This window comes from Thamnophis elegans, chromosome 7, assembly GCF_009769535.1.
Source record: "Thamnophis elegans isolate rThaEle1 chromosome 7, rThaEle1.pri, whole genome shotgun sequence".
Lineage (NCBI taxonomy): Eukaryota > Metazoa > Chordata > Lepidosauria > Squamata > Colubridae > Thamnophis > Thamnophis elegans.
The window spans coordinates 83,930,847-83,953,202 of record NC_045547.1 but is presented as its reverse complement, the minus strand read 5'-3'; the positions used below and the strand labels follow the sequence as shown (position 1 = coordinate 83,953,202).

The window sequence follows — 22,356 nt, the reverse complement described above, 5'->3', positions numbered from 1 at the left end:
TGCTACTTGGTGTTCATGGATGCCCTCTGCTTGTGTCCTGCTGCCTGGGGTCTTCTGGGAGTTGAAGTCCACACCTTAAAATTGCCAATGTTGAGAAAGATGCTTATAGAGATACAATCTATCTAACTCTCCAAGGCTGTTCGGCGCTGCCATCAAATGGAGGGAATGGGATGGGAGAGGAGAAGAGAAGGAATGTAGGTTAGGCTAGGATAGAACATAGGGAAGGGAAGAGAAGGAATGTAGGAGAGGGAAGGGAAGAGAAGAGAGAAAAGAAGGAATGAAGGATAGGGAAGGGAAGAGAATAGAGAAAAGAGAAGAGAAGAAATGTAGGATAGGAAAGAGAAGAAAATAGAGGAGAGAAAAGGAGAGAAGAGGAGGAATGTAAGCTATTGAAGGGAATGGGAAGAGAAGAATAGAGAGGAGAGAAAAGAGAAGTGAAGAGAAGGAATATAGGATAGGGAAGGGAAGAAAAGAGAAGAGAAGGAATGTAGGATAGAGAAGGGAAGTGAAGAGACGGAATGAAGGGAAGGGAAGATGGAGAGAGAGGAGAGGAGAGGAGAGAAATCCTTATTGGCTAAGTGTGAAGGGCTTGGTCTCCGGGGCAGACGCGCTCAGGAGCCATCCAAGCAACAAGCGGTAAATCCGGATCCCCAGATCCAACCCTCCTCAACCCTAAGATCCAAAGCCCTTCCTGCGCGGCGCCTTCTCCGCCCAGGGCAACGGGGCTCCTTGGCAAAAGCCCTTCTCCTCTGCCCTTCGCTTCGCTCCTCTACGCGCGGGGAAGGGCGGCCACTGGGGACGCCCCTGGTCGCCGACGTCGCCCGCGAGCAACTGGGCTGGCCCGCCCGCCTTCTCCGCCCCTTCCCGGCTGTAGCCGAGCCCGAGCAGCAGCCTCCGAGAGCCGAAGCGGCGGGGCTGAGCGGAAGAAGCAGCTGGTTCGCCAAGGACGCGCGCCATGGAGAGCCTCGGGAAGCAACGCAGCGCGCCTCTTCGGCTGGGCATCTTGCTCCGGCATTTGAGCCCCCACGCAGGATTCGTATCCTTCTCTTTCTCAACCTCTGGGGTCACCTTTCCCCGGGACTTGGCCCCGCTTGGGCCCCGGCAAAGGCCGCCAATTGGAGCGGGCAGCCTGGAGGGGAAAGCTCAGCCGGGTGGGGGAAGACTCCGGGATGCGCTCTTGAGCTTGGTTGTTTTCCTGGAGACCTTTCATGACCCAACTAGGCTATGTCATCGGTGCTGGAAGGGAGTTGGGTTTGCAGGGAGGAGGAGGAGGACTGGGGGGTTCTTGGTGCTCTCTGAACTTAGTTGTTCTTTCTTGTGGATATTTCACTCTTCTGTTTACTTTTCCAACATCCTGCTGATCTATTTGGAAACATTTCTGCTAATCTTGCTGGGGGTAAATGCCAACAATAAAGATTTTGTATACATTTTCTTTGTATACTGCCGACATTGTCAATTTATAATCCCCCCCCCCAATTTTCCCAGTCCTCTAATTCTATGGTTGTATCCCCGAAATTTTTTGCCCAGATTATCATGGTTTCTTTTACTATTTCTTCTTCCATTTTAAATCTCAATAAATAATTGTTTGGTTGTTTTTTTTTTAATCATTTTTTCCTCTGTCCCCTGTAACATTTTATCCAGTTCTTGTTGCTCTGTATAGAAATCATCGTTTTCTGCATCTTTTTTTGTATCTCGGCTGGATTTACACATAAGGCCACCAATCTATATCGATTCCCTGGTTTTTCAATTCTTGCTTCGTTTTTAATTTTCCTTGGTCGACTAACATATCTTTGTATCTTGCTATTTTGTCTAGATCCAGCATTATTTGGGTATATTAGTGCTCCCATAGTTGATATACCAGACAAGTATTTTATTGTAGTGGTTCTTGATTTTCCACATGTTAGTAAAAGTGTCTGTAATTTGGTGCCTTTGAAAATAAGTATGTGTTTTGTTTTTTCCTTCCCATATGGATGGATGCCAACCTAATTGCAAGACGTAATCCTCTATTGCCGTAATCCTTTTGTTTTTTAAATCTATCCAATCTTTTATCTATGTCAGCGCTGCTGCTCGATAATATAATTCCCAGTCTGGAAGTCCAAAACCACTTGGTGTTTCTACTATCTTGTAGTAGTTTTAATTTTATTTGTGGTTTTTTTTCCCTAGCCAAATAAATGTTGTTATTCATTTGTTTAAATCTTCAAAAAAATTATTTCCTAATGTTTGAAATAGAAATATAATTTTTGGTAATATATTCCTTTTAATTGTGGATATTTAATGAGAGTTGTAGGTTTTTTTTCCAGTTGTCCAAATCCATTTTTATTTGCTGAAGTATCATATTGTAATTATCCTTTTTAATCAATGAGCATTTTGCCAGATTCCCAAGTATTTGACTTTCTTGGTTATCTGCATATCCATTTTTCCCTCTTTTCTGTTAATTGGTAATGTTTTTAGTTATTGTCTTGTTTATTTTAAGTCCAGCCACTTTGCCAAATTCTTCTATTTTTTGAACTAGTTTGGCTCCGTTTTCCAGTAGTTCCTCTAAGAAATACTCTAAATACTAAATCATCTACATATATTTCTTTATTTAAGAAGGAAATATCCCACTTGAGCCAAAAAAGAGGAACATTTTTCAGCTGCTGCTTTATCCATCAAGCTTTTACATTTCAAACTATAAGATAACTCCAGAGCAGTGTTTCCCAAACTTGGCAACTTGAAGATGTCCGGACTTCAACTCCCAGAATTCCCCAGCCAGCGAATGCTGGCTGGGGAATTCTGGGAGTTAAAATCCAGACATCTTCAATTTGCCAAGGTTGAGAAACACTGCTCCAGAGGGAGGAGGGTAATTTAAATGGGAAGACGCTATATTATATTTAATTTATTTCTGTTTTATGAGAGAAACTCCTGTGATTATAAATGTGTTCTGAGTGTGTTTCTCACAAGATCTGCCATCAAAGCAAGCTTTTAAATTTTTCTTAATTTGATGTCAAGACACCTGTTCCAACTTCAGCAACTTCAGTTGCTCCTGTGGAATGCCCAATGCAGTTCCAGTAAGTAGAACTTTACTCTGAGTTTACTCTTGGATGAAAACACACATTTAAAAGTTTCCTTCATTTTGCTTTCTTCAAGTATTTAGCAGTATATTTATGTATGTGGTTCAGTAGTTTTTATTTTGGTTTGTGAAGTTAATTATTTATCTTAAACTGGTCTTTCTGGTGGTGGTGTTCTTGCAGATGTAGTGTAATACACGAAGTATTAAGGTAATTACCCTGTTTTCCTCAAAATAAGACTTCCCCGGATAATAAGCCCAATTGGGCTTTTGAGTGCATGTGCTAAAATAATCCCTCCCCTGAAAATAAGCCCTCTCTGAAAATATTGCCACACAGCAGCAGCCATGAGGTGACCACACTCGCCCGCCTCCTGCACCTCAAAAATAATAAGACCTCCCCGAAAATAAGACCAAGTGCTTATTTCAGGGATCAAAAGAAAATAATCTTATTTTCTTATATGTCTTATTTTTGGGGAAACACGGTGAGTAGTTTAGAGTTGAGGCAGGGTGGAGGTTTATTTATGAATATCTCTCATTTTCAGAAAATGCCACTTCATGCCACAGTAACATGCAGAAGGTGCTTTTTTTCAGAAGGCAACTACACTTTTCTTTTTATTTATTTTCTTTTGAAGATGTTTCACTTCTCATCCAAGAAGCTTCTTCAGCTCTGACTGGATGGTGGGGTGTTCTGTCCCCCCCTTGCACGGCTTGTTAACAAACGCAGGCAAATAACTTAAAAGGACTTCTGTCTTTATCAGCTTTCAGTTCAAACTGGCTTCAAGCCCAGAAAATAACATAAACACAAAACTCCGATAAGAATTCAAAACAAAAGCTCTTACAAACGCTGCAGTTCTTCCACAGTCTTCACAGATCAGGTTTACATGAAACACCAAAGCACTTGTCCAAGTGTAACAGGCATAAATCACGATTTGTAATCACACAATGTTTTACCAACACGGAACACACAAAGGAACGTTGACTCCAGCAACTGGGGTGTGGCAGCATCCCTCCTTTTATCTCCAAACTTGCTTCTAACCACTCCCAGCTGCCTAATGAGTCTTGATCCCGAAAAGACTCTCAGCAGAACTGTGGGGAATGTCAGAAGCTTCTTGGAAGCGAAGCGTCTTCAAAAGAAAACAAAACGAAGAACATCCGGTTGCCTCCTGAAAAAAAAAGCCTCTTTGGGACAACCGTGACCTTGGACGACTGAGAATCTCTACAGAAATCAATGTATAGTTAAAGAGTTAACTAAGGTTTTAAAGCTGGCATGGCTGATCCATGTTTGGTTAAGAAAGAAAGTGATGGTGTGATTCCATTGTTGCTATTGTTCCCTGATGAACATAGCATTAATCACTAAAACTGAGCAAGAAGCTATGAGGATTATAACACTGTTAAGGACGCAGTTCAGTATAGAACATCTCGGTGAGATTAGGCAATATCTTGGTTTACAAATAGATAAAACTAGGGGAGGATACAAAATCTCACAAACCGAGAAGATTAACTAGCTACTCAGAACGTTTAGGATGGATCTATGTAAATCAGCTAAAACTCCAATGGGTCAGGAATTTAGCCATAATGATGTAAAAAGCCCTATGTTTGATAAAGGTATTTATCAATCGTTGATTGGTAGCTTATCGTATCTTGAATAATTGGTCAAGGCCCGACATAACATATAGTGTAAATCAATTAGCCAGGTTTAATGCTGAACCTACTGAAAGGCACTGGCAAGCTGCTAAGAGGATATTAAGATATCTTAAGCAAACAATGCATTATGCATTGTATTTGGAACCTAAAGATGATCTGAGCTTAACTGCCTATTTAAATTGCAGTGTCCCTATATGCTGGTTTATGTGTTCTCCAACACAGCTCTCACAACGCTTCTCTGAACACACTCGTCTCCCAATGGGGAGCCTGCCTAACACTAATTTAACAGCTATAGTGATTCACTTAGAAACATGGCAAGAAAAGTGGTAAAATTGGGGGGGTGGGGATTTACTTGGCAAATTTCTCACTTAGCAAATCAATTCTGGGCTTGATTGTGGTCATAAGTCAAGGATTTCCTGTTCTGGTTCTCCCTCTTTAATTTCCCTTCTCTTTAGGACAATGAGCAAAATCTTCAGAAATACGAACTGTTGTCACCTACGACCACCCACTCCCCTTTCTATTTATTCCCCAGCCAGGGGGGGGCCATGCAGCATCCAAGCTTGATTTGCTTCCCGAGTTCACTCCTTGTCCTCCATTGTTCATGTCTCATAAATGCTCTGCGCATACGTGCATCTCCACGGGCTGGGAAATGTCGGACATACCTGCCTCTATCTCTGTGTCCAATGCTGACCATCCACCAGAGCCTTCCCCAGGCTCCAGCACAGGCCCAAATTCCTCCCCAACCTCCTCCTCATCCAAGTCTGTTGCCAGATCAGCGGGCAGCTGGCGGGCCTCGACATGTTGTATTTATTGCCTAATTCTGTAAAATATCCCCAAGGTTGCAAGTTTTAGTTCCACATCAATTTAAAAATTAATATTTCATGTTCCCACAGATACACCTTGGATAATGACGTCCTAACTCTAGAGCAAAGACGTTTCTACGAGGACAATGGATATCTGGTCATCAAAAATCTGGTGGCGGATGAAGACATTGAGCGCTTCAGGTAAATCAGAGACAGGCATCCTTCACCCATGTGGCTAAAATCATTCAACCCAACACCTTGAATTGCTCTAAGACAGGGGTCTGAGGACTTGTGGACTTCAACTCCCAGAATTCCTCAGCTGGCCATGCTATCTAACGACTTCTGGGAGTTGAAGTCTACAACTCCAAGAATGTTGAGAGTTGAAGTCCACAAGTCCAAGAATTTTGAGGTTTGAAGTCCATAAGTCCAGGAATTCTGGGACTTGAAGTCCACAAGTCCAAGAATTTTGAGGGTTGAAATCCTCAACTCCAGGAATTCTAGGAGTTGAAGCCCACAAGTTTTAAAGTTGCCAAGTTTGGAAACTCCTGCTCTATAATCTATAAGAGTTCGTGTATTTTAATTATGTGTACTGTTGTTTATGTTCCCTTTCCCCTTTGAGTTGTTCGCCGCTCTGAGTCCCTCCTGGAGAAGGGCGGCATACAAATAAACCCAATAAATAAATAAATAATAAATAAATAAATAAATAAATAAATAGTTCAGTTGAACTCTGTTATTTGAGCAAGCTAGGACACGTGAGTAGTTAATTAACTACCTCACTGCACTTGGAGCTTCTGTAACTCCCAAAGGTGGTTGCAACTGGCTCATCTGGAGTTGTGCAAAAAGGTTGGTTTTTGTCTTTGGAATTCTGAGGGGGATGTTTAATTTATTATTTTCTATGTGGTTGTTGTTGTTATTATTATTATCATACAATTGTATCACAGCGGCCAGTTGTTTCGCCGGATTGGGCATTGATTACTAGTTGGGCCCCACCCAGGGGCCTAGGACGTCGTAACGTATTTTCGTAATATGCGTGCAGATCCAAGCAGTGCGGCTTTTTGCATTTGACTGATGGTGATTTTGTCAATTTTTAACTGTCTTAAATGTAATTCCAGTGCTTTTGGAATAGCACCCAGTGTGCCAATTACCACTGGAATTACCACTGCTGGTTTGTGCCATAGTCGTTGAATTTCGATTTTTAAGTCCTGGTATTTCGCGATTTTTTCATGTTCCTTTTCGGCGACCCTGCTATCACCTGGTATTGCGATGTCTATGATTGTGACCTTATTTTTCTCAACCAGTGTGATGTCTGGTGTATTATGCGCCAGTATTTTGTCCGTTTGTATACGGAAATCCCACAAGATCTTGACCATCTGATTTTCGGTGACTTTTTCAGGCTGATGTTCCCACCAGTTTGTTGCTGTTTTAATATTATAATTTTTGCACAAATTCCAATGGATCATTTGTGCTACTGAATTGTGCCGCAATTTATAATCAGTCTGCACGATTTTTTTACAGCAGCTGAGGATGTGATCAACAGTTTCATCAGCTTCTTTGCAAAGTCTGCATTTGGCATCATCAGAGGATTTTTCGATTTTGGCCTTAATGGCATTTGTGCGGATAGCTTGTTCTTGCGCAGCCAGGATTAGTGACTCTGTTTCTTTCTTTAATGTACCTGTTGTTAACCATAACCAAGTTTGTTCACTGTCCACTTTATCTTTTATTTTTTCCAGAAATTGGCCATGCAGTGCTTTGTTCTGCCAACTCTCCATTCTTGATTTTATCACATCTTTTCTGTATTCTTGTTTCGTCTGTTGGGCCTTCAGCAGATTTTTGTTCTTTAGTTCGATTAATAGATGTTCTTGACTTTCTTTTAAATAATCAGCCATTGCATGTTTTTCTTCTTCAACTGTTTGCTTCACTTGTAATAATCCTCTGCCACCTGATTTTCGGGGCAGGTATAGTCTATCAGTATCTTCTCCCAGGAATACACATAGCCCACCCTTTTCAGCAGTTAAAAGATCGATGGCCCGCCGGTTCTGTAACAGGACGGCTGCTAAGGAATCTATTTGGTCCTGTACTTCAACCAAGGTACCAGCAATTTGGTTCAGGCTTTCTTGGAATTCTTCCGACACCTGCCTGAACTGTGTAAGGGAATGGGTCATTCCACCTACACCAGTTCCAATTGCTGTCCCTATTGCTAAGATTGCTAATAGCGGAAATAGGAGTGGCACTCTTTTCTGGACAGGCCCCATGAGGGGTACAGGGAGGGCCTGTTCCCCACTTACCACCCCCATTTTGGGGAGGAAGTGTACTAGGGTGCATGTGCCAGTCCAATTAGTGGGCAAGCACAGATAGGCATTTCTCCCACATAGTAAGAAAACTATTTATTTATTTATTTATTTATTTATTTGTCTTGTATGCCGCCCACTCCCGGAGGACTCTGGGCGGCTCACAAAAGACAAGGGAAAGGGGGGAACGAGACAAAGACAACATATTAAAAACAAAACCAACATTCTCAATTTCCGTGGAGGTAGATGCTTCTCAGCTCCCCCCAGCCTGCTGGAACAGCCAGGACTTGGTGGCTTTGCGGAAGGCCGGGAGGGTAGTAAGGATCCGGATCTCAACAGGGAGCTCGTTCCAGAGGGCCGGAGCTGCAACGGAGAAGGTTCTCCCCCAGAGTCGCCAGCCGACATTGGCTGGCAGATGGAATCCGGAGGAGACCCAACCTGTGCGATCTAATTGGTCTGAGCGAGGTAATCAGCAGGAGGCGGTCTCTCAGGTACCCAGGTCCGATGCCATGTAGGGCTTTATAGGTAGCGACCAGCACCTTGAAACGGATTCGGAGACTAATAGGTAGCCAGTGCAGCTCGCGGAGGATAGGTGTAATGTGGGTGTACCTTGGTGCAACCACAATCGCTCGCGCAGCTGCATTCTGGACTAATTGGAGTCTTCGAACACTCTTCAAGGGCAGCCCCATGTAGAGCGCGTTACAATAATCCAGTCTTGAGGTCAAAACTCAATTTTCTCCTATACATACGCCGATGTTCATGGAGAAGGCATGGACTCGGAGGTTCCTTTCATTAGTCCAGACTTGTAAAGTTCCTGCTAGGAAAGTACCAGTCAGAGGCTGTAATGGAACTTCTTGATTAGGGTCCATTAGCTTATTCCTGAGGATTGGCCCTTCAAAGAGATATTGGGAACTGGCGTTTCCAGGGGGGAAGTAAACACAGACTCCCGTAGTGGACTGTATTGAGAGCCAAATGGGCAGTCAGAGTGGTTGGAATGGCCTTGGGCAGCTTCCAGTGGCCAGATTCCCCTCCCATCGGTTAAAAACAATAGGAGGAGGGAGCGAGAAAGTGACTTTCTGTTGGAAGAGCTTGTGAGCAGAGGGAGACATGCTGCGAGTCAATTTTACGCCTACAAGGGTTTTCCTGGGGGCAAGATACATCTCAGATGGGCATTGTTCCTCTGATAGGGACCCCACAGGAATGCCAGGCTCCTGATGTCGTTTGATAGTTAGAGCCGAGGTGGCACAGTGGTTAGAGTGCAGTACTGCAGCTACTTCAGCTGACTGCTAAGCTGCAGTTCGGCGGTTCAAATCTCACCGGCTCAAGGTTGACTCAGCCTTCCATCCTTCCGAAGTGGGTAAAATGAGGACCCGGATTGTTGTTGGGGGCGATATGCTGACTCTGTAAACCGCTTAGAGGGGGCTGAAAGCCCTATGAAGCGGTATATACGTCTAACTGCTATTGCTATTGCTATTGATGCACAAGGAGGGTGACCCTATAATTTCTACACCAACTGCTATGGGCCCAACGATGGGGAGACGGCTCATCCCCAGTCTTTTCGCCATGTAGCTGGGCTTCTGCCGTTCTAGCTCCCCATCTACCTCCCTTGTCAAAGACTATCGTAGCTCTGGTCTTTTCCCAGAGTTCTGACTCCACTGGCACTGCATGATGAGGGTCCGGCGGACAAACACAACCAGAATTTCTGACCCAAGGCAGGGTCAGACTGATTGATTAAGCTTTGTGCTAATTCCAACACCCTTAACATGTAATCCCCTTGATTTAACTGTTGCAGGGGTCTGTTTTCCTTGGGCTTTGCTCTTTTTCTTACAGGGATTGCCAAATAGTTGGCTGGAAGTGTTGGAATTGGCTTGCGGTTTCGTCCCCAAGCATAAATAATGCGCCGCTGACGGGGGTGGACCAGTTCCCCACCCTGTAATGGGGTTTCGTTCTCCGGGATTTTTGACATCCTCGGATCCTCCTTCAAGAGCTAAGGGCGTTTCTTGGGTATTTTCGCAACACGGGGAGTTAATAGTCAGGAAGTTATCACTTAGCATGCCTTTTGCCAACAGCAGACGAAGCTACAAACAACTCATAATTATCGCTTACACAAGATTTCCTTTTACACAGTTCCCTTTGGCCTATAGATTCACCACATCAGGGAGAGGGTAAGGATTATATACGGTTTGGAGGGTTACATAACAGAGACTTTCTTTGGCGTTTTCACTGCAGCTATTAGCCTTTCAATTAGGAAGGGGTGTTTGATTTCCTTCCCAGAGGCCGTTAAAAGACCTCTTTCTCTGTAGACAGCCGCATGAACATGGAAATTGAGAGAGGCGTATTTAGAGTCAGTCCATATATTTACTCTTTCATCCTTTGTCCTCTCTAATGCACGGATTAAAGCCCATAATTCTGCTACCTGGCCACTAGTGCCTTTTGGGAGAGGCCCGCTCTCAAAGACTCGGTCAAGAGAGACTGCCGCATAGCCAGCAGTATCTCCACATCTCCCATAGTAATGAAGCTTGATCCGTCAGTGAACAAGTTATAGTTTACAGATTTCAACGCCACGTCCGTTAAGTTCCATGAGAACTGACTCTCAATGGTTCGCATACAATTATGCTCAATTTAGGGTCCCAGCATTGACAAAAGGGTGTCAGGGTTTAGGGCATTTATTTGCTTCAAGATCACTTGTGGATTTTGAGTCAGGAGTGCCTGATATTTGTAAATTCTAGGGTTTGTTAACCATAAATGTCCCTTCGTTTCTAAAATTCCTTGAATTGCGTGGCTGGTATAGATAGTGGTAGGCTGTGCGAAAGTTAATTTATTAGCTTCCTCCATTAGGAGAGCCGTGGCCTGCAATGTGGCCAGCTTTTTGCAACACAGTCCAGTTGTAAGAGCCGAGGTGCCTGCAGGCGTCTTCTTTCTCAGCCAGGGTAATTTTTATTGTCCTGATCCTTGTCAGATTCTTGGATCGGTGGTGTCCTCCGGATGCCCAAGAGAGGTCGTCAGCACTCTGCCCGAGAAAAGTCTCCATCGGTGCCTGAAGATGGGTGAGATGGCCTCGATGGGGCACCGGTCGGTCCGTTCCGTCCTGCCGCGGTCGCCAGAATTGTTGCAGAAAATGGCAGGCTTTAGACTTCTCAGGATACAGGAAAAGTTTATTTGGCTGCCAGGTTCAGAAAGCTAGCAAAATCGCTAACATTGCAAATTCTGAACAACTTTCATGATCAAAGCAGGCGTTCTTATACATTCTCAAAAGCAGCGCAACACGGAAACACTTAACTCATTTCTTATTGGTTATTTTGGGGGGAAAGCCTTATAAGTAGATGAGGGTCTAACTTCTCCTTTTGTTACAGGTATGCACTACATGTCATTAACGAACTTTATCTGAACCTTGTGGTTTGGACTTTTGACATAGGGACGTTGGTTAGAACATCTTGCTGATGACATTTCCCTGTCCCTTTAAAGCAGACTTCTAACTGTCCCTTTTATGCCACGTCTTCATTCTTATATTTTAATTCATATTTTATTCTACCTTAGAACGACCCTTTCACAGGGGTCGCCTAAGACCATTGGAAAAGAGATATTTCCAATGGTCTTAGGAACCAAGACACCTGCGTGCCAGTGTTTGGAGCCAGGGGAGCAGCGGCGGCAGTGGGCGCTGCCTTGCAAAAGGGAGGGGCTACCTGACAGGAGCACCAGCACAAGGACAGAAGGCGCCCAGCCAATTGCAACACGAGAGGCATCGGGCGGATCGGACGGCTGTGCTTGACGAAGGAAGGGGGGAGAATGGAGCACCCTAGCGCCGGTGTGGCAGTGCCCTGAGAGGTGGCTGGGCCGGTCTCAGTCTCCCATTGGTGAGGGGAGGGGACGCCGGGAAGAAGGAGCCGAGAACCGAGGCGGGAGGAATGGCGACGATGTCCCTTTAGTCCGCAGCCGCCTTTAAAGCAGTCTTTAAAAAATAAGTCTAATCATTCGAACATTCTGTAGGCATTTATAGTTATAGACTTACCTCCTTGCAGCAAACAGCCTGATTAGCACAAGAAAAAAAATATCTGTCTCTGCCTCCCAGCCATTTGCCTCCTTGCAGCAAACAGCCAGTTTCACTTTCAATTTCAGTAGGGGCCTCCCGATCATCAGCTGTTTCAGGCTGCGGGGATTGCTATAGCCTATTGCAGCCTCCGTTTGCTGCAAGGAGGTAAATTGCTGGGAGGCAGAGGCCAAAGGATTGGGGCGGGTGGGTGGGTGGGGCTACATTCAGTGTATCAGACGCACCCAAGTTTTCACCCTCTTTTAGGTGGGAAAAAGGTGCGTCTTATACTCCGAAAAATAGGGTACCTTGCTCCTTTTTCCTGTTCATTGTGCGATTTAGCCTCCCAATATCCTGGGAGAATTGCTTTTTGACTCCCAGTGTAAAGTCTTAAGGCGGAATGGATGCAAAGGTGGATGCGTTTAGAAGCATTCTGGATGCCAATTTAAAATCCTTTCCCCTTTTCTTTCTTTTAACCCTGTTTCCAGGGAGGAGTTTGTCAAGATATGCCGAAATGAAGTGAAGGTACCTGGAATAGCCATCATGAAAGACGTCACCATCTCCAAGTCTGCAGCCGACGAGAATACCGTTTCAAAATTGCAGGATTTCATCTTGAGCGAAGAGCTGTTCAGATACTGCACCTTACCTCAGGTGAAAGCAGGACTACTGCGAAATCCTGAAACTTTGCATAAACCTCTCTCTCCCCATCTCAAAACAATTTACCTTCTGAAGCAAATGACATTCAACACAGCCCACAGTGCTTAAGCAAAACGCTTCGATTGTGATCGGCATGTGTGGGTACCGATTGGGGTAGATGGCAGGGGTGACACCGAAACATTACTTTATCATATTTTATCTGTATTTTGAAATATTTTATTTTATTCCAAATTTCATTTTAAGTTGTGTTTTATTCCAAATTTCATTTTAAATTGTATTTGATCCAATTCCATTTTAAATTGCTTTTATCAAAATTTTAGCAATAATTTGTTTTTGGAACTCTGCACTTCGATATCCTCACACTTTAAAAAAATATATATTTATACGTTTTTTTTTTCCTTGATATGCATAAATGCTTAATGAACAGTGTATTGTCTGAGTCAATTTGCTTATGCAAAATAATAATAGTACGACTAATAATAATAGTAGTAACAATATATACTAATAATCTTTCATCGTCATTTACTTATACATATCGATAATCTTTTCTAATTTCTCCCTCTTTTATCCAACCACGGATAAAACAAATCCCGAGTTATAAAAATACTCTGTTTCTTTCTTGTCTTTTATTTTGAATGTCAATCTATCCATCTTCACTCAATCTAATATTTTTCTAATTATATTTTCATCTGTTGTGGAAATGCAATTCTTGCTGCTGTTGGCACGTGTCGTATTAAACATGCAATCCCTTTATTCACTGGTGAAATCTAATTTTTTTTTTTTTGCCACTGGTTCTATGGGCGTGGCTTGGCGGGAGAGTCATGTGACTCGGTGGGCATGGCCAACTTTTATTCACTTTTTAAAGTATTTTTTTTGCTACCTATTCGCCGGAACCGGTAGTTTAAAAAAAGCTTTAAAAAGTGGGGGGGGAAAAGAAGTTCCGTGAAACTCACCTCTGCCGCACGATTGTTGGAACCTTTTTTTCCAGTTTTTAAAGTATTTTTTGCTACCTATTCGCCGGAACTGATAGTAAAAAAAACTCTTTAAAAAGTGAAAAAGTTTCCGACGATTGTGCAGCACAGGTGAGTGTCACAGAATCTTTTCCCCCCCACTTTTTAAAGCTTTTTTAACTACTGGCGAACCTTAGCATTTTTTGCTACCGGTTCTAGCAAATGGGTCAGAACCGGTAGCATTTTGCTCCTGCCTTTATTATTGTTTTTTGGCATGACACCTAACTAAAAAATTTCTGGCTTTAGATCTTCTGGGTTGCTTTGCCATTTTTTTTCCTAACCTTGGATGTATCCCCACTTTAAGTCAGGCTGCCGTAAAAGCGAAGTGGGGATGAAGCGCCGTGGTGGTGCATAATGCATCGTTTGCTTAAGATATCTTAATATCCTCTTAGCAGCTTGCCAGTGCCTTTCAGTAGGTTCAGCATTAAACCTGGCTAATTGATTTACATTATATGCTATGTCGGGCCTTGACCAATTACTCAGATATGATAAACTACCAATCAATGATTGATAAATACCTTTACCAACCATTACCACTGGCGATTTTCTTACTGCTTTTTTGTTTTTAATCACACCATTGTAAGGATTTGTGGAGGGTTTAAATATCTCTTCTTTTCTGAATTGTTTTTTCTCACCCTCCTTTAGATTGTAAAATACGTCGAGTGCTTCACAGGGCCAGACATCATGGCTATGCACACCATGCTGATCAATAAACCTCCCGACACAGGTGAGATGCAGAAATAAACCCTGAAAAAGAACTGACAGGGTTACACCTGTTCACAGATGTTCCTTGGAGTTGGGAGGGAGGAAATCTGCATTTTCCCTTTTGGACACGAACAAGGGCAGATTCCACAGCGGATAAACAATCAGTCAGTCGGAATAGAAGCTGGAAGAGACCTTAGAGGTCTTCTAGTCCTCCTCCTCTTCCTCCTCCTATCTCCTCCTCCTCCTCTCTGCAAATCCCACTCTTTCCTTAGCAGTGATGATGTTACCTAGTTGGGTCATGAAACGTCTGCAAGAAAACCTCCAACCTCAGAGAGCATCAAGGACCACACAATCCTCCTCTTCCTCATCATCACCTTCCTCTTCCTCCCTGCAAACTGCACTCCCTTCCTAGCACTGATGATGGTAACTAGATGGGTCATGAGACGTCTGCAAGAAAATCACTAAGCTCAGAGAGCACCAAGAACCCTACGGTCCTCCTCCTCCTCTTCTTCTTCTTCCTCCTCCTTCTCCTCTTCCTCCTCCTCCTCCTCTTCCTCTTCCTCCTCCTCCTCTTCCTCCTCCTCCTCCTCCTTCTCCTCTTCCTCCTCCTCCTCTTCCTCCTCCTCCTCCTCCTCCTCCTCTTCCTCCTCCTTCTCCTCTTCCTCCTCCTCCTCTTCCTCCTCCTCCTCTTCCTCCTCCTCCTCTTCCTTTTCCTCCTCCTCTTCCTCCTCCTCCTCCTCCTCCCCCTCCTCCTTCTCCTCCTCCTCCTCCTTCCTGCAAACCCCACTCCCTTCTAGTACTGATGATGCTCCCTAGTTGGGTCACGAAGTGTGTGCAAGAAAACCGCCAAGCTCAGAGAGCACCAAGGAACCTCACAATCCTCCTCCTCCTCCTCTCTGCAAATCCCTCTCCCTTCTAGCACTGATGATGTTACCTAGTTGGGTCATGAGACGTCTGCAAGAAAACCACCCAGCTCAGGGAGCCCCAGGGCCCCTTCATTTCAACCCTGAGCTACAAATCATTCTCCCTGATTACCAGCGTGAATCCCTTTTTCTGAGATTCTCCTCCTTTCCAGGAAAGAAAACTTCGCGCCATCCTCTGCATCAGGACCTTCATTATTTCCCCTACCGGCCTGCGGACCGAATCGTTTGTGCCTGGACCGCGATGGAAAAGGTGGACCAGAGAAACGGATGCTTGGTTGTGTTGCCGGGGACTCACAAGGGCTCCCTAAAGGAGCACAAGTACCCGGATTGGGAGGTAAGTGATGGAGAGGCATGACATGCGTCGGAGGCAGAGAGGGAGCTAGGCAGCAGTGAGGCAGAGGAACAGCTGGAGCCTGTTCCCAGTGTGAGCATGCGCAGAGCTGCCAGAAGACAAGAATAACTAAGAAAGCAGGGTCGACTTACGGGTAAAGCCACACCTTAGAGGTGATTGGTCCCTCCCATTGGAAACAAAAGAGGAGTGAATGAGGAGGGGGCTTTTGCAGGAAACAATTAGTTCCTTCTATCGGTTCAAGAGTGGAAAGTTCTGTTTGTGAATATAAGAGGCTCTGTGACACGTTTTGCCTCTCCCTGCGTGTGGAAACTAGTTATCTGGCAGCTCTCCAGACGAGATAAGGTTCGTGTGGATAAACACTCCTCGGAAAGACTGTCTGCTAAGCTTTGCTGACTGGGAATGAAAGGAATTCACAGTCGTGTAACTAAAAGAGGGTTTTGCAGGGACCAAGACTTTGCTTCTTGCCTCCTAAGGAACCCTAGGTCAGAACAAACGGTCACTTAAATGAACACTTGTAAGTCGAGAGTTCTTACGTACACCCTCTATTTTTTTTTAAATTATTATTATTATTATTTATTTTTTTGTTACATAAACAACACATGCCCACACCAGTGGGAAAAGAAAAAATCAAAACACAAAAAAGACAGAAAACAAGGCAGGGGGGAAAAAAAGAAAAAAAGAAAAAAAGAAAAAAGAAAAAACAAAACACAAGTATATATTATAAAAAAGTATATCAGCTGGTTACAAGTTTTTGTGCATCTCTTCCATTAATTCATATTAATTCAAATATCTTAACTCAAATGTTTACCATATTGACATCATCATAGCTCCACTTTTAGTTGACTACAGTTGTTTAAACATCCTTCATCCTTAACTATGCCAAAAATTTAATCCATAACCACATGCTAGCATTTCATTTACTTTATAAAATCCTCCACTAACATCAAATCCTCATATCCTGTTTTAGCTAAACATCCGTAATATTTCATACCAAAAATTCCATCCTCCATGTATATAGTTTATTATCATTCTCCTTTATTTATGTAATTATATCGTATATCATAACATTTTCCCCATATTAGTTAAGCATTTAACTGTATATAGTTTTGTTTTATTTTTTAATAGTGAAATAGTGACCCTCTATTTCAGTGTCTCTCTCAACTTGGCAATTGTAACGCGTGTGGATGTCAACTCCCAGAATTCACACCGGCTGGGAGGATTCTGGGAGTTGAAGTTCACTTATCTCAAAGTTGCCAAGGTTGGCACACCAACTGATGCATGTGCCCAAGAGGTCGTCTGTCTTTCCTTCTCCAAAACACGGTGTGTGAGTTCAAACAAAATCCACGGGGAGCGAGTGGGAAGCCCGGCCTGGAAAGGAGGAATGTGAAGTATCCCATTCAGGGGTGGGTTTCTCGCCCAGTTCCAACCGGTTCGGTTGGAACGGGGCCGGCGGCGTCCTCGTGCACGCGCGCAGTGCACGCATGCGTACTAGCGTCTGTGCGATGCTCCAGCTGCTCCTGGAGGATCGCGCAGGCGCTGCATGCGTCCTGCGCATGCGTAGAAGCGCAGAACTCGTCAAAACCGGGTAAGAAACGCGGGTGGGCGGGTGGGCCCTTCGGCGTTCCCGGCGTTACTTACTTCCGGGTTCGCCGATCAACCGGTTCGCAGGGACCGCCGCGAACCGCCTGAAACCCACCCCTGGTCCCATTAGACAGGAAAGACAGCGTAGGAGACAACCTCCGAGAACCATTTCAGGATGTTCTTCAAAGCTTCTTTGAAGCTTCCCTCAGCCACCCCAGGACTGGCCCAGGTTCCTCCCCAACTTCCTCACTGTCTGACTCTGCTGCCAGCTCCGCTGGCCACTGGCAGCCACAACACCCTTTGAATTAATTGTAATTGTAATTTAATAAATTTATATGCCACCCAATCCCGTAGGACTCCGGGCGGCTTACAAAAACAAGACTAAAAGATAAAAAGTTAAAAATAGGGAGAGAGGAAACAAATTTAACAACAACACACCATACACTCAATCTTGATGGGGCCGGACCTCATTCGTGAGGTCAACAGCCCCAGGCCTGCCGGAATAGCCAAGTTTTAGTGGCTTTTCGGAAGGCCGAGAGAGTGGGAAGGGTCCGGATCTCTACGGGTAGATCGTTCCACAGGGCCAGAGCAGCTACAGAGAAGGCCCTCCCCCGAGGGGTCGCCAGCCGGCATTGTCCGGTCGACGGAACCGGAGAAGGGCCAACCTGTGAGATCTTATCGGACGTTGGGAGGTATGTGGCAGGAGGCGGTCTCGCAGATATCCGGGTCCTAAGCCATGTAGGGCTTTAAAGGTGATGACCAGCACCTTGAAGCGCGTTCGGAGACCGATAGGAAGCTAGTGCAGCTCGCGGAGGATAGGTGTGACGTGGGTGTATCTAGGTACATCCGATATCGCTCGCACGGCTGCATTCTGGACCAACTGTAGTCTCCGAACACTTTTCAGGGGCAGCCCCATGTAGAAGCTCCAAAGGCAACGGAAAAAGGGACTCATGGCCATTTTTCACTCTTACGACCTTTGTAGCAGCACAACTGTGTGTCTACCTTTACAACTGCACCAAGTTCAGGGAACACCACAGACTCCTCGTGTCAAGACTGAACGATAAATATTCTCCTGAATTCGGCCTGTTTTGTGTCTCTCAGGAAGCTTAGAAGGAAATTTCTACCGTATTTCCCTGAATAATAAGTCCAATCCGGCTTTTCAGCGCATGCGCTAAAATAAGCCCTCCCCGAAACTATTGCAACACGGCAGCAGACCTGAAGTGACCCCGCTCGCTGCCTCCTGCACCCCAAAAATAATAAGACCTCTTGGAAAATAAGGCCAAGTGTTTACTTCGGGGGTCAAAAGAAAATAAGACCCTGTCTTATTTTTGGGGAAACACAGTACATTGTTTTTTTTCCCCCCAGGGTGGCATAAACAAGTTGTACCATGGGATCTATGACTACGACAAGAATCTCCCCAGAGTCCACCTCCCCATGGAGAAAGGAGACACCGTTTTCTTCCACCCCTTGATTATCCACGGCTCCGGAAGAAACCGGACAGAAGGATTTCGGAAGGTAATCTAGACGATCAGCTGGGTGTCCGAAGGTCCCCTGAGATCTTTCCTGCTTGGGTTCAAATCCAGGAATCTCTGGGTGTTCCCTGAACATTTGGGCCTCTCCCTGAAGGGTTTTGGCTAATAAGGCTTCGCCCGGGGCCATGGAGCGTTTCAGAGTTATGACGAAAACATGGTGTAACTTCTCTCTGTCTCTTTCCCTCCCTCCCCCCTCTCTCTTTCTCTCTCTTCCTCTATTACTCTCTCCCTCTCTATCTCCCCCTCCTTCCTCTCTCCTCCTTCCTCTCTTCCTCTCTTTCTGCCTCTCTCTCCCCCTTCTTCTCCCTCTCCCCCTCCCTCTCTCTTCCTCTTTCTCTCTCCCCCTCTCTCTCCGCCTCTCCCTCCCTCTCCTCTCTCTCTTTCTCTCTCTTCCTCTTTCTCTCTCCCCCTCCTTCTTCCTCTCTCGTCCTTCCTCTATTTCTCTCTCTCTGCCTCTCTCTCCCTCTTCTTCTCCCTCTCCCTCCCTCTCTCTGCCTCTCTTTCTCTCTCCCCCTCTCTTTCCGCCTCTCTCTTCCCCCCTCTCCCTCCCTCCCTTCCTCTATTTCTCTCTCTCCACCTCTCTCCCTCCCTCCCTCTCCTCCCTCTCTTTCTCTCTCTTCCTCTATTTCTCTCTCCCTCTTTATCTCCTTCTTCCTCTCTCCTCCTTCCTCTCCCTCTCCCCCCTCTCTTTTCCTCCCTCCTCTCTGTTCCTCTATTTCTCTCTCTCCTCCTTCCTCTCCTCCTCTCTCTCCCTTTCCTCCTCTCTCTTTCTCTCCCTCCCTTGCTTTCTCTCTTCCCCCTCTCTTCCTCTCTCCCCCCTCTCTTTCTTTCTCTTCCTCTCTCCCTCCCTCCTCCTCGCCCTCTCTTTCTCTCCCTCCCTCTCTCTTTTAATGCAGGCTATTTCTTGCCATTACGCCAGTAGCGACTGCTACTATATTGATGTGAAAGCGACCAGCCAGGAGTTTATAGAGAAGGAACTGCAAGAGATTGCAAGGGAGAAGTATGGTATAACAAATACATCAATGAAAGTAAATATTTTCTTTCTTTTTCTTTTAAAAAGAAAACACCCTGTTCAGAAGGCCCTGGGCTTCTCTGATAAGGTGTTAAATCATTCTCCATAGTTTAGAAGTACCGTATTTTTCAGACTATAAGATGCTCCGGAGTATAAGAAGCACTAAGATTTTGAAGAAGTAATTAAAAAAAAAAATTTCTATACTCTGTAAGGCTCCCCAACTCTGTGCATGCCTTGTTTTTTTTTTAAAGGGGGGGGCATGGAGACCTTTGGGAGGCTCTTAGAGTGCTCCTAGGGGCTGCCCCCCCCAAAAAAAAATTGAACAAAAAAGGCCCGGTTATTGCTCATTTCTGCCCTCCCCAGCCCCCAGGAGCACTCTGGAAGCCTCTTAAAGGCTATGCATGGCCATTTTTGCAAAGGGGGGGGGTTTCAAAATGCTGTATTCAGTATATAAGACGCACCCAGATTTTCACTCTTTTTTGGGGAGAAAGGTGCGTCTTATACTCCCAAAAATACATGTAAGGAATACCATTTCAGTAGAAGTAGAAGTTGTTTATATGGGAAGACCATTTGATTCCGAGCTTGTCTGCTTATTGGTATTTCTTCTCTGATTTTATGACCTTTGCCTGATTTTATCACCTTTCTGGCCACAGCTGATAAGGAAATCACTTGCCGTCATTAAGTGAACCTGGCTTCCCCCACTGACTTTGCTTGGCAGAAGGTCGCAAAAGGGGATCACGTGACACACACATTTCCCCCCGGGGAGAACACTGTGACCGTCATAAATACGAGTCAGTTGCCAAAAATCTGAATTTTGATCACAATGAGGCTTACAACAGTCGTAAGGGTGAAAAAACATCCCTAAGTCGCTTTTTTCCAACAAAAAGCGGTCACTTCGTATGGTCACTAAATGAACTGTTGTAAGTCGAGGACTACCTGCTGTCAGAGTTTTGGCAGCGTGACTATTACTATGAGATAAATCCAGGAGCACAACACAGCACACAGAGCCTTTAGACAATTAATAGTGGTTTATATACAAATACATACAGACATATACATGGAAGATAAATCCCTTACACTCAGCTACGGACACAAGGAGAGAAATGAGATACACGATGAGAGAGAGAGAGAGAGAGAGACGCCCTCTAATGGCCACCTATATATATAGACACCTCATTGCATCAGCCTTGCCTTACATTGCATCGACTTACAAATTACAGCTTACAACCTTTCATCAGCTGGCAGCTATTAAATCCTCGGTATCTTGACACCTGCATTGTGTTCCGAACGGGAAAAAAATCTTGTTTTTTTAAATGAACATTAATGGCATTAACTAAACTTAACCCATTTATACCTTCACGTGTGAATCAAGATTAATCTCAATATTCCTGTTTTGTTTCTCAGTTAATATCTATGATACGGTGTCGACTTGTGAAAGGAGAGAGAAAAAATCTGTAAAACACTGTTCAGATCCATTCTCCAGTCAGCGAAGAAACGTCGGATAATTCAGCATTTATTTTTTCTTCCTTTTTTTTGGGAAAAGCTGTGCAATTAGTAGTAATCTCAAAGCACTTTGAAGGTTGTCTGTATGTGGAAATCTATTCAAGGCTGAAATTCTAATCACATAAATTGTTAGTTACAATTAATAGAGTGAAATTTATTTCTGAGGAAAAAAAAAGTTTAGAATTTAAGCTGCAATTCTACACCAGTTTTTACTTCTATTGTAAGGATTTAAATTGGTGTCCTAGTCTTGTTTAATAATGAAACCTTTAGCTGAGCTCAAATGGACTTTTAACTATACGTGCATAGAATTATATATTTTAACAACTGTAACTGATATATGTAAGTAATTTAAATAAATTAAATTTTTGCAGCATTTGGAAAAACCTCAAGGCCTCTTTAAACAAATTTAATCAGAATTGGAGCTAGGTTTTAGATTTTTCTTTGAAGGAAAATCTTTACTTTAATCGCAAACATTTATTATAGATTTTCACCAGAGTGCAGAGCTTTAGATAGTTTTTCTGGTTTTCAAGAGTTGGAATGATCTGTTTTATTCGCGAAGAATACCATGGATTGCAAAAGGTAGAAGAAGAATCAAGCAATGATTGAAAAAGCAGATTTCCAGTTTCTGTATATGCGCTTTTTCTTACATTGGAAGAAAAACAGCTGTCTTGTTCCTCTTCAGATAAAGTTTCTGAAATATTTCTTCCCAGGGAGACTTTTAAGAGGAGGAGCAGGGAAAATCTTGCCGTAAGCAGTGAAGAGATATAAATGCGATGCCAAAATAAAACAATAAAGAACAAACATGGTTTCCCTGTTTTGAATAATCTTACTTTTCTTACAAATAAATAAACAAAAGGTATCATTGAGTCAATCTATTGGATAGCCACAGGATTCTGTAGATAGTTTTATTTTCCATTTTCATTTTCGTACAGTCACACATATACTGTACAGAACCGGGGCCATATAACATTAAACAATAAACACAGCCATTCCTCTTGTCAACAATACCCCCCAAAATAGAAACCCAATGTACCTCTTCAACCCTCCATACACCCTTTCTTTCGCCCCCCTCCAACTTTCCATCTTCCCTCCATCATTCCCCTCTACCCTACTTCCCACCCCCTCTGCCACTACTCTCTCCCAGTACACTCCCTCCCTTCCTTCTCACCCTCCCTCCCATCCTCTCTCCCACCCTCTCTACCCCTCTTTCTTCTATCCCTCTACTCCTCCCTTCGGTGTATTTCTACTATCTATTAATATATTCAGCTTGTCC

At 44.2% G+C, this 22,356-nt stretch overlaps 1 protein-coding gene across 1 annotated transcript; it reads left to right on the top strand.

The window, feature by feature from the left end:
• The first annotated feature begins 852 nt into the window (after nucleotides 1-852).
• Nucleotides 853-21,898, top strand: PHYH (phytanoyl-CoA 2-hydroxylase). Its single transcript, XM_032221462.1, has 9 exons — nucleotides 853-1,036; nucleotides 2,989-3,047; nucleotides 5,584-5,694; nucleotides 12,297-12,459; nucleotides 14,121-14,202; nucleotides 15,256-15,437; nucleotides 18,402-18,551; nucleotides 19,465-19,596; nucleotides 20,985-21,898. Exons 1-9 carry the CDS (start codon nucleotides 956-958, stop codon nucleotides 21,036-21,038), a joined length of 1,014 nt encoding a protein of 337 aa, XP_032077353.1. The 5' UTR covers nucleotides 853-955; the 3' UTR covers nucleotides 21,039-21,898.
• The last annotated feature ends 458 nt before the right edge of the window (nucleotides 21,899-22,356 follow it).